At 34.3% G+C, this 12,269-nt stretch overlaps 1 protein-coding gene across 50 annotated transcripts in view; it reads right to left on the bottom strand.

Moving 5' to 3' along the window:
• Positions 1 to 12,269, bottom strand: part of LOC105334014 (ankyrin-2) — an 86,079-nt gene that overhangs the window by 68,867 nt on the left and 4,943 nt on the right. For 9 of the 50 annotated variants that reach the window (XM_066066955.1, XM_066066943.1, XM_066066960.1 and 6 more), the window contains exon 1: positions 9,910 to 10,510. The exons of 1 other annotated variant lie outside the window; for it this stretch is intronic. In XM_066066955.1, the coding sequence (XP_065923027.1) occupies positions 9,910 to 10,164 (255 nt within the window). In that variant the 5' untranslated portion in view covers positions 10,165 to 10,510. Of the gene's footprint in view, positions 1 to 1,647; positions 2,011 to 3,318; positions 3,476 to 5,002; positions 5,164 to 9,909; positions 10,544 to 12,269 lie in introns of those variants that run through there. 40 more of the 50 variants (XM_066066963.1, XM_066066959.1, XM_066066970.1 and 37 more) reach the window with 20 other exon arrangements.

The raw sequence follows: 12,269 nt of genomic DNA, 5'->3' as shown, positions 1-12,269 counted from the left end.
GACCATCATGACTAGAGGTCCCGTCACCTCCGCCTCGATCACAGACACCTCCTCAGCAAACAGCCATCCAAAATACATTGTTCACTGACCCCAAACACCCACAGAAATCGTCCATATCCAAAATATAAAGGTCCTTCATCATTCACGAAAAAACTTTGGCTTGTAAAGTATGTTTTACAGGAAGAACTGCACAACTTGTACAAACACCGAACTATACGACTTTCATGATGTAGACAGAAATTGACATTGACAAAAGTACGGCACGGAGTTTATATTTGCATTTATATTTATAACTCGGTGATTCTTGTACGACATAATTTTCATCGAGAAAAGCTCCTGTACAATCATAAATTATGAATCAGGGTCGGCGCACTGGTCGACAAAACTACTTTAGTATTAAATCTGTACGCTATTATAATGAATTCACAGGTGTTACTACAATATGAATATGTATACCGGTACATGTATATACATACAATGTCCGACTGCATTTCAAGTATATAAGAAAGACTATATTGACATCTATAATATATATTTGTGAGAATATGAAACCAGATAATTTATCATTGTTTGAATTATATAGCTATAAAGGCTTTATAGCTACCATGTTCACAATTGATCATCATAAATCTCTTAACTATCAAAAATTTAACAAAAAACAGTTACAAATACTTTGGCCCAAGGTAAATAAAACAACTTGCCCACTTCTTCTGCTATTTATCTACCACACACCCCCCATGACATCTGATTATATAACATTAACACTATGACACCATTTATGAATGAAACATGTTTATAGTAACCTTGAAAGCTGTAGCTTCCATTTCACAGTGGGATGTCCCGACAATCAGGGGGCAACTGTCTTAATTCTGCCTCAATGTCAGACCACAGATGTCCACAGATAGTAATCTCATTCAAATTGTTATCAGGAAAAGTCCAAGTTAAAGATATATTTACTCTATCATTTCCTGTGATTACATGGGTTTTATTTGGAGTGATCTAACTGTAGATGGATATAATCACAATGTATTTGGGAAGCTTAGAACTTTTTAAAAAAAAAGAAAGACACCCACATACTAAAATGCATGATGGCAGCTCTGATGTTTCGATCATGTTTGATGCATCATTGATGCTTATTTCGTAATGAAATCTATAGGCTACTTGAGTTGCACCAACCATACATCTCAAATATATACACGTATAAATCTTTGAAAAATATTGTTATCCTTGACAGCATGTTCAAATTTTGTTTTTCTTTCTTGCACCAATATTTCTTAAATTGTTACATTTATAACTGTAGGCGATTTCCTTAAAATAACCCTGACTATTAATAGATAGGAAAATAGACTGCAGATAAGAAAAACCTCACAATCTCAAAACATCTGGTACAGATAGCAACTGTCAAAAGATAATTCAATATTCACAACCTTAAACTCCAAGAGGCTGAATAAAAACAAGCTGCTATTTCCCCTAGGCATTTCTACAGCTTTCTAAGAAATTCGAATGATTTCTCAATCCTGCAGTGCAAAGCATCAAAATCTTTAGAGGAAAAAAAGTCCATGATGAAAATATCTGCACTGTTCTGTTGATAACAAGAGAATTTGTCAATTTTTTTTATTCTGATTTCATTTATATTACACAACTTACCCATGAAAGTCTCCACTTTTTTAACATAGCTCTCAGCTGTATCCAACAAGTTCTTGTGCGTAATTACCAGATAATCTAGAATATCCTTGACGTTCTTTACGAGTATCCTTGAAATGAACCACTTAATCCTTCTATCATATCACGGAGCATGTATATATCTATAAACACCAAATGCCTCCCTTTCTCCTTCAGAGAATGCAGCAATAATTTGTTATATCGGCACTAAGGCATAACCAGTGAGTTCAACACCCCACCGACTGCAGTATAGGATCGAGCAAACCCCAGCTCAGGACGAAATGGCTGGTATGAGCAAAAAGAACAAAAACAAAATCTGGAGAAAAGATGGGTTTCCTAGGTAATTAGGCAACTCAGCACAGACACAAAAAAAAAGTTGCTCTTAAAATATCAGACACCCCCAAAACTGCTCGCTACCAAAAATCCATATGATGTCACAATCTTATCTTTGCATCTTGAGTTACAGCATTAGGGGGTGGGCTCATTCATGCCTTCCTGAGCCACAGGGGGTCTGGTACCTTTTTTACCCTTGGGAGGGTACTTCTGCATAGCTCAGTCTAATGTGCCAAAACTCAAATGATTCTTTCATTACCTAAATATACATTCAGTCAAACAGATAAACAACCCTTTTATTTTTCTTCTTGTCAAATGCTGGGAGCTAACTGCCACTGCTTCCAGATGCTGTAAACTACTTGAGCTAGCATTTAGTATAGGGGAGAATTCTAAACAACCACATCATTATCATTATAACAGTTTCAACTAAAAAATCCAAAGATATTACACCAAATTAGTTTCAGCCTCATCTCTAATAGCTAAGAGTTCTCTCTCTCTCGTTCTCTCTCTCTCTCTCTCTCTCTCTCTCTCTCTCTCTCCATAATAAGCTGCACCTGTCTATGATTTATCATCCTACCTTCCAGATTTTCTCTGTCTTTGGCTCCATTTCCACTAATTATTTTTAATTCTTTCCTATATTTGGATCACTTTTTACTAGTGTGTCACTATCATATATTACGCATATTCAGCCTACATGTTAGTCTATTTCTATAATACATTGATTTTTGGGGGAGCCTAGATTTGTGTGTATTTACTATTCATTGGCTTGATGTTCTTGCTGTGACTGAAAAGTCGAGTCATTGATTACCTGATCAAACAATGCAAATTGGGACTTGCCAGCTACTAACAGAACATGGAGCAGACAAACCAATGACTATATTAAACCAGAGCAATTATCATCATTTACAAATTCATGTCTTGGAGCAGCATATGAAAAACAATCAATATTGTGCAAACACAGGGTAATTTGTGAATGAACACTGAAAAATACTTCAAGTGAAGAATTAATTGACTTTTGCTTCAAATGTCATTCAATATCTCCTCTGATCGGTAAACAAGTAAACTCACTATATTTTTATCCATGATTTATGATGTGTCCAATATTTGTATATTACCAAAACCTGGCATCATTATATAATATCTTAATTAATAGCAAGCTTTTAGCAAAAAATACAAATACATGATGCATTGGAAATGACAAAACTATTTGCCATTATTAAGTTTCATTGGTTGCATGAATTGTCCAATAAATATTACATGTACAAACACAACATCATTGTTACAAAGCTTGCATGACCAACTGTTACCCAGTAGAACCCTTACCTTTTTTTTCACCATCTTTGCACAAATTTAACTGAGAATTTTACCCCTCCATCAGAACAGAAGATGAGGCTTGCACACTGGGTGTTGTGCACAATGCCACAGATATAAACCTGCTCTTCTGCTTTCTACTGCGGACTCCGAGAGATGCGGCATACGAAAATCAGTGTCACTTCGCATCACTCAGCCATGGCATGCATGCGAAGAAAAAAATAATTGTACCAAGAAAAATATTCCCTTGGCACAACATCTCAGTGAAAGAGAAACTTGTGGTATGTACTATATAGTTGATGATACTGCGATAAACTGGAAAAATGTCTGTCCTTATATCCATACACCTGATTGTTAAAATGCTTTTGTAATGTTATTCGTTACCAAGAAAAGGGGTGACCAATTTTATTACGTGAACCAGCCTGTGGCATCAAAGACTGACCCTTACGATGCTGTGACATTGAAACAATCATTCACACAGAACAAAAAGACAAGTCATCTGCATTAACAGCCAGACCATGACACTTTCTCTCCGACATCAAAGTTTACCACATTGTATCAAGGACAATTAACAAACTCGTGAAATCAAATGTTACTTTAATTAGCTGATGAAGGCACAGCACTAGATGACTCATCCAGAAGGTAAACACAAAAGAGACTCGGATGATGGAAGGTGAATAGAGAGAGAGAAAAAAAATCAATAGGTCTCCTGTAAAACTCACCTTAATAACAAACTAGTATGCAGAATTAGGCCCCAAATTAAGACTGCATGAAATATTCATAAATCAATTATGATTATGGTGCATGGGAGAAAAGATTTCTCCTTCCGTCATGCTGGTTTATGTGGTAATATTCGTAAGAGATGGATTAGATCAGAGTCTTTAAGCTACCAATATATAGATTTCTACAACTTCTAATGACTCACAACATGCGGACTTGTTCATTGAAAGAAATGGTTAAAGCAAAAGTCAGAGACAGACTTACTTAAGAGTGATAAAATGACAATTGAAACTGGAAACACTTTTCAAGAAATTGATTAACAAGAAATTAACAGAATAATATCTTAGAACGCAAAACAACAATGCCATGGGGACCAAGTAATAACAATAATTGATGAGTTTCTAAGAAATGCATAATGAAATCCAAAAAACTTGAATGCCAAAATGGTCATATCATGGTATTGTAATGGAAACAGCACAAACCTACATGCCAATTTCTTTCCAATACATACCGTTACATCACCCACCCCACAGAATTCAGCTATAGACAAAGACAACAAATTCTGTCTTTCATTTTTTGTGCAAAGTAAATTTCTGATTTACTTGAAAACCAACATACTTAAAAAAAAAAAAATTGGAAAAGGCTTCAGACTATATCCGTAAATTATTTTGGCTCAAAATTCATTTGCATAATTTATAGGTATGGAACAAATTACAAGCAATGCCATCATGTTCATAACTTTTCAACAATGCTCTCAATTTCAAATGAATTAAAAATAATCAAAATTCACTAAATTACTTTCAAGATACATAATTAAACTGAAGCTCAAGTTTTTAATGAAAAAAATTATAACAGAACTCCATATATGGTCAATTCTATTGAACATAAATTTTCTTTTTTTTAATCTTGAAGAAGAAATTTTTTCTAGTTGACAATATAAAAAAATTAATGCACTTTAAAACAAATCAAAACTTACCATTCTAGCTTTAGGAGTACTCATTTTGCCATCCCATATCCCAACACCACACCATAAATGTTCAGGGAAAGGCGAAAAACTTGCCGCAATTCACCCTGGCCTCTGATTGGCCAGAAATGAGAGAATGTCTGCTGCCGCAACAGTTTTCATGAATAAATCATCAATCAGAAATCAATACATTGAGACCATGAGCAAGTGAGCAGCCACCATAATCGCAGTCACAGTCAAAAACCCCCTAAAACCAACAGTACTCAAAGGAACTTTGGATTTCCCCCTTTATGTCATAACAGCTTTCCTTGTTCTAGTTAGTTACAGGTGATTTAAGGTAAAAGTGAAAGAAAAAAATATGGATTTTCTAATCACAATTCCTGAACAACTATCAGTCGACAAATATAGTATTGAATCTGAGATGTTGTAGTCCGATCAATATTCAGCCTGAGTATTGATTTTGGGGGGACAGCTGTGAACTAGGGAGTACAAGTATGTGAGAAAAAAGCAGCAGGTTGCCTTATTACACCCCAGTAGTTACACACTAGTCCTCCACTCTTGCAGTCTAGGCTTACAGTAACACACGGTACATAACCTGTAACCTTGTCACATGCAATTACAACTAACAATGAGAAACATAAAATCTAAAAAATCATCAATCTCAATTTTTCCTACATTGATGCTCCATTGATTCCAGGAGTATCAAAATACCCTAAAATTAAATCACAATACTGAATTCAAATTTCAAAAAATATTTCATCCTTGTAGGTGCGAATTTCTGAATTTTGTTATAATCAAAGTTGCACTAACTCTTCAAGGATTTCAGATGTAAAGCATTTGAAAGTTATTTCACACAGAACTTTCAATGACTCAGATCCAGAAGGGGAGGGGGAGTGGAGCAAAGCGAGCTCTACCGGCAAGACATGTGTGAATAGAAAATTCGGACTAGTTGCACATTCATTTAACAGATTTTTTTGGCGTCAGTAAATTGGACCAGTAATGCATTGTTTTAATCATCCCAGTAGTTCCCTGTAATCATGGCAATTTTCATCACTTCACACTTTCACGAGAATCAGCAAGACAGTAAAAACAATAACGATGTATACGACATACAGTCAATGTTACTTCTAAAGTTCACCTCAGTACACTCTTAATCAAAAATAATCGAGTGACACCACCCAGGAAATATTAAATTAATAAATTAACATTGTAAAATTACAAAAATATGCCTTGGACCCATCCCCACCCCAGCAAACAAATATATCCCTCAGGCCTCCAGCTAGAAAATTTTTAATAATGTCAGATCCTGTGCATTGTTCTTTAACTCCTAAATGTTTGGAAACTATTTGTTCACAACATATATCTGGCTTTTCTTTTCTTTTCTTTTGAATTGATTTTTTTAATTTTCTTTTAATTTCATTTCATATTATACTGTAGATTGGCAAATGATCACGATGGTTTTAATTTCACTATGTTCGCGATTCATCATTTTCCCACAAAATTAAACTCATCGTGAATAATACCATTATAGTTTCAAAAAAACGTTTTAAGGCTTATATTCTGATCAATTGATTTTCTAGCAGCATGAAATTAAAATCATCGCGATTGGTACTTAATTAGAAGTCTTGATATTTTTAACACTGTGGAATTAAAAGGACTTACAGTATATACATGTGTATGTATACAGTATGAATTAGTAAAATGATATTTGGCTGTTCGAGAGTTAAGGATAATACCCCTGCAAATTAAACAAATTTAAATATAAATTAACAATTACACTTGGAAATATTCACACAGATAGTAAATTGAATCAAGAAACATGGCCTTGACAGTCATTAAATGACCTTGGGTAAGTTTCATACAACATACTTCAGAGTTACAGCTGAGTCAGGGACCAGAAAGTTTTGCAAAAATCAGTCAATATTTAACCTCCACCTCAAACATTTCAAACATTAGAAATGAATAAAATCATATCAATGTTTCTTGAACGCTTTTTTATTACAAACTAATGCATTAAATAAAACTATTGGAACAATACGCATTAAAATGTATGGTACCTACCTTCATTTTCATATAGAAAATATTATAAAAAGTGGAGTTGATATTTCTTTAAGTTTAAAAAAGTGAATAAAGGGAGCTAAATCCTGATGACTGTTACATTACTTGAACAAACTTTAGAGTTATCTTTCTTTACTATGTACACTGAACAGTGATTATAAGCAAGTGGCCTAGTCAGGCCTTATGCTTTCAACGGAAGACTGTTTCATGATTCTATAGGTACTGTGACTATGACTGTATCAATAACCACTATATCAATAAATCCCACTGCTTTGTTTATACAAAACAATGATGGATTTTTATACCGTTCAGAGTCATTAATCATGGGACAATAGAACAATTTACATGCGAAATGACGACTCTCAGTTTCTATATGAACAGTACACATTAAAAAGAATTCCTATCCAATGGAATCTGAATCACTATAAACTGCGATTGGAGAATTATTTTTTTTTCAAGTTCATATCAGTGCTATTCTTATGCAACATTATTATTGATTATAACATAATCTAAGACCATGCGACAGACCTACAGATAGACAGACAGCATAAAATGGGTGAACAGTTTTTTTTTAAAATTTATTTTTAAAAAAATTTCAATAAACTGAACATAACCAGACTAAAACACATTAGTTTAAGCTTTGACGGTATATATAGCTTCCCGTTGCACCATTTACTGAATGCACAATTTTGCGGTTGACAGTGAAAAATGTAAATTTTGTGCATTAAGTCAGCCAGCATGGGACATCATTGCTATGGATGAAATCTATGGACTATTGACTGACAAATGTAAGGCTGACACGGACATGTAATCTGTATATAGAGACATTGTGAACGCAGCAGGGTACAAGATCAATGACATTGAGACTTCTGTCTGTTATACAGAGCTGGATCTAGTTATCTCTCTCGCCTCTGTTTAAAATGGTTCTACACAACCCTTTAACCGTCCACGTTAATCAATCGACATGCTTAATCGAGGAGCAAATTAGGGGGTGGGGGTGTAAATGGGCGCTCGTAAATCCGAGCTGTTCGGAATTTGTTTGATTCAGAGGACTACAAAATCAACTCGAGGTGACAATTCATCTTTACAGATATTCCACACACAAAATAAAAATTTCATTTATGAAGGCAAACAAATTCTGGGGAAAAAATTCTGAACATTGCATTTCCATTTTTTTTTTTTTTTGTGGTTGTAACCGTTTACATTATTTGACTGCATGTGTGTAAATTGAGTAAAATCAATAGATTATTCTCCCAAGGGGCGAAAAAGCAACGTTTCCTGAAAAGTTACATCATTTCTGTTGATTGTACTTGTCTAAATGACAGTTTAGTTTCCTTTTTTTTAAATCCATATTTGTAAAAGGATGACTGTTAAACAACACTGCAGTCATTGCGACTAGAGCTTAATCGTTCATTATTAATGACTTTCCAAACAGTCAGCTTTCTATACATACTTTTTGGAAAATTTACAGAGATGAATCTCGAATCCGAATGCAAATGAGCTTCGATTTTTATTTCTACTGAAGAATGCTGCACCACTTCATAGACTATATTGATTATACATGTAGTACATGTACTAATTCAAAATTTCCTTCTTTCTATCATAGTACTCATGCTAAGTTTTACAGGCCTACTGATTTTTACTGTGTTTTAGCGCAGTCAAATACTGTAAATTCCTAATTAAACGCGAGGAATTAATATCTGCGTAAAATTGCGAGAAGCATCCTTCGCGGATTTTAAAATCTCTCCATTATTTTCTGAGAGTTGAAAACTATAAGAAATAAGGAGAAAGTTAAACGTTCGCGATTTTAAATTCTCGCAATTTGACACAAAACCGTGGGATAGCGGAATTAAGTACTCGCATTATATAAGGAATTTACAGTACTGTATCAATTATTGCAATCAAATAAGAATTCATCACAGAAAAAACAATAAAGGAAAATTTACAAACAAGTAAATCTGACATTAAAATATAGACCTGATTTGAGTAATAAGTGAATAAATAATAATATGCATTTATTTTTCCAGCTGATGCATGGTCATAAATGAAGATACAGTAGTTCTCAATATAAACACTCATACATTCTTGAACTGTACAATCACCAAAAGCATACAAAACAACCAATCCAAATTACTTTAAAAAAAAACAAATTAAAGTACAATTTTTCAAGAATCAAATTCATTAATCAATGCAATCTCTTTTCATTTAATTTTATACTTTCTTTCCTTTGACTCCTACCACATATCTTAAAGTTGGTCTTCAATAAAACAAGAATATAAGGCTTGTTCATCTTATTAACAAGATCGCGAGTCAGATTATCACAAAATTCCACAGCTGAAAGCTTATGATAATAATAACACATGAACTATATCTCCAACAAAATGGGGCAACAATTTCCAAGCTAATGACTGACAAATCATTAGGCGTACTGGAGCTCTATATAGCTCTACAGTAAACATCCAAAACTTATTTTCTGCCCACTATGCAAAGCATTCTTACTATTTCCGCTGTAAGCGATCAACAGCTTGCAACTATGAAATTTTCCAGATTCTTTGAAATTAATTGCAATGTGAATCTTAAAGTCTAATAATGTTGGGATTACATTTATATGATGTAAGGTATTTGTTTGATAATCCAAGAATTTTACCAACAGCATAAATATTTCATTGACTTAACCTATGTTAATAGATAAATACCAAAGAAAAATTGCTAAGCTTCAAAATATTTTTTGAAAAGAAAGCAAAATTTCAACAAAATGCTTCTTTATAAACCATTAAATCAATTTGTCAAATTGAGATCCTTAATTTTTCTGCTTCACGAAATGCACTCTTTTTTAAATTTCAAAAATCAAGAACATGTACCTCTTTGTGGTGGTGGTGGTGATGGCGTCGGTCATGTGACACATCCGATGACCGCCGGCGGTGGTATAAGTGTGGCGGTGGCTGAAGGTGACCGTCAATATGAGAGCACGGCAGATCTCGAAATTCAACATGCGCAGAAAGTCGCCGTGGCATGTCACGAAATTCAACATGATGCGAAGAAGTAGACAATCGTCGCGGTGACAACTGATGATCCAAGACAAAATTTGTAGATGCTGATGTGAAAAAGTTAGCCATGTTTCTTCTAAATCATATCCTTAAGCTTTGATAACGATGGCACACAATTTTTTCTAGGGCACGCTAATTGGATTAGCAACATAAAACACATTCAAATTGACACTTGTTCATTATCCAGGAAACGAGTGAACATTCTTCCACAATAGCTGACAGCTCCTGACAGAATGTAATCCCAGCATCTCTAAAACAGTTCACATCCAATAATATTCCCACAGAAATCTCCTTCTCTATGCCATATAAGAACAAAAAACCACTAGCTTTTTTTTTTTAATACTGTGGCGACGTTCGAGAATAGAAGTATCAGCTGTTCGCATTTCCACAGATTGACATGAAATTCTATAACTCCAAACTGTTGTGAGCACAAAAGCATTAACAGATTATTAACCTTCCTCCCTCTATTGGATAGTCCCAATTTAGAAGAATGGAATATTAATAGCAGGAGGCCAGCACCTTCGGATTCAAATGCCTGAACCAGTATCTTATGATCAATTTTATACTAAAGGACCATGAAAGTAGCATTTAGAACACACTCATGAAAAAAAAGTGTTATCCAACCTCTTGATTGTTTTACGAGAAGAAAAAAATAAAACTGCAACAAAAGAGAAAAGGTAACCAATGCTACAGGCCAGAAAATTGCTGAGAATTTATAAGCATGAGCAGTTTTCCAAAATAACAAAAAAAAATCAACAAAACCAAAAAATATCTATTGCTGCAATCACTTGTGATGCTTCGTGGTGCCGATAATCCGTGGTTTTATTGTGGTCGACCCCCGGCACTAAACTGGCTCCACGTGGTGGCAGCACGTATTGATATAAACGTAATAGTGTCCCCGATCAATGGGCCGGGTTTCAAATGACAGACTTTGACATTGTCCAAGAGGGAGAGAAAAATCAATGTGGCAATATATCTCCAACTATTAAAAACAGATTTCACAAGTTATGACAATCCAAAGCAATTTGTATTTCTGGGAATACACTTGTGACCTTTATAACTGGTATATCCTCCCTCAACCCTTTCTGAATTGTAAAGAAAGCATTCCTCCATTCAGAGTTTTTTCGTGGAGAGAATTGTTATGAGTACAATCTTATTAAGTGTAATAGATGAGACATTCCACTTAATTTGATTTACAAATACAGATATACACGTTTCCTAAGAACAAAAAAAAATCTCAAGTACATTCTGATGCAGGAAGATGATGCATTCCATACTATTTCTACAGCAGCTAGAGAAGACAGAAGGAAAAGTTGGACCGGAATCTATCGGAGCGCTGTTTATTCATTTAAAAAGAAATAATTACAACTGCCACAAAACCGTGCAGATCAATTAATACCTGTCATGTCTGCTCTAGGCAGCTGAAAAAAGCAGTGTTACTCCTAATTCCCACTGCAGCCCGCCACACGACGATCTTGTGTAGTTCTGATGAGAGGTATTCAAATGAAGTTTTACAGACAAAGCTAAGAATATTTAGTCCACAGGTACATTTGTGAGTTTTCACATTTCTTGTACACGACCTAAGAAGCTCAGCATCCATTGGATGAAGTGTTTTTAAGCCCACCTGAAGTGAACATCAAACTGACTCAAAGGACCCTTAAACTTATCAAACTGATGTGAAGTAAGAATGTTATAACACCTTTGCAATTGATACTCCAATTTCTGTTAATTCCATAGAGGAGTATAGGGTTCTTTTTTTCCATAACCTTTCTATCTCCCCTACGAAAAAGTTGTTGGCTAAAATAAACTTGTGTGAAGAAAGAACTCTATAACACCTTATCACTGGATACTTCAATCTCCGTATTAATTCCTATTCTCATCATATCAGCATATCTCTTCATACTTCAATCTATATTATAGAAAAGAGTTGAGCATTCAAAATTCCAAGTGCTTAAAATCATTAATGCCCCCCCCCCCAATCTCCTTCTTCTTTGTAAAATAAATGCTTAAAACTGAATATTGATAGGTATAAATACATCCTTCAAATGATCTTTTAAAAAATAATATTTCAAGTAGCTAGGTTTTTTATTGGTTTAATCAAAATGTTTTCTGAAGCTGTTTGTAATTCTTTCACTTTAATTAAAGATCAATCAAAAGTATAAAAGTTAATTATG

The sequence above is a fragment of the Magallana gigas genome, chromosome 7, assembly GCF_963853765.1.
Source record: "Magallana gigas chromosome 7, xbMagGiga1.1, whole genome shotgun sequence".
Classification (NCBI taxonomy): Eukaryota; Metazoa; Mollusca; class Bivalvia; order Ostreida; family Ostreidae; genus Magallana; species Magallana gigas.
This window is presented reverse-complemented; position numbering and strand designations above follow the sequence as displayed.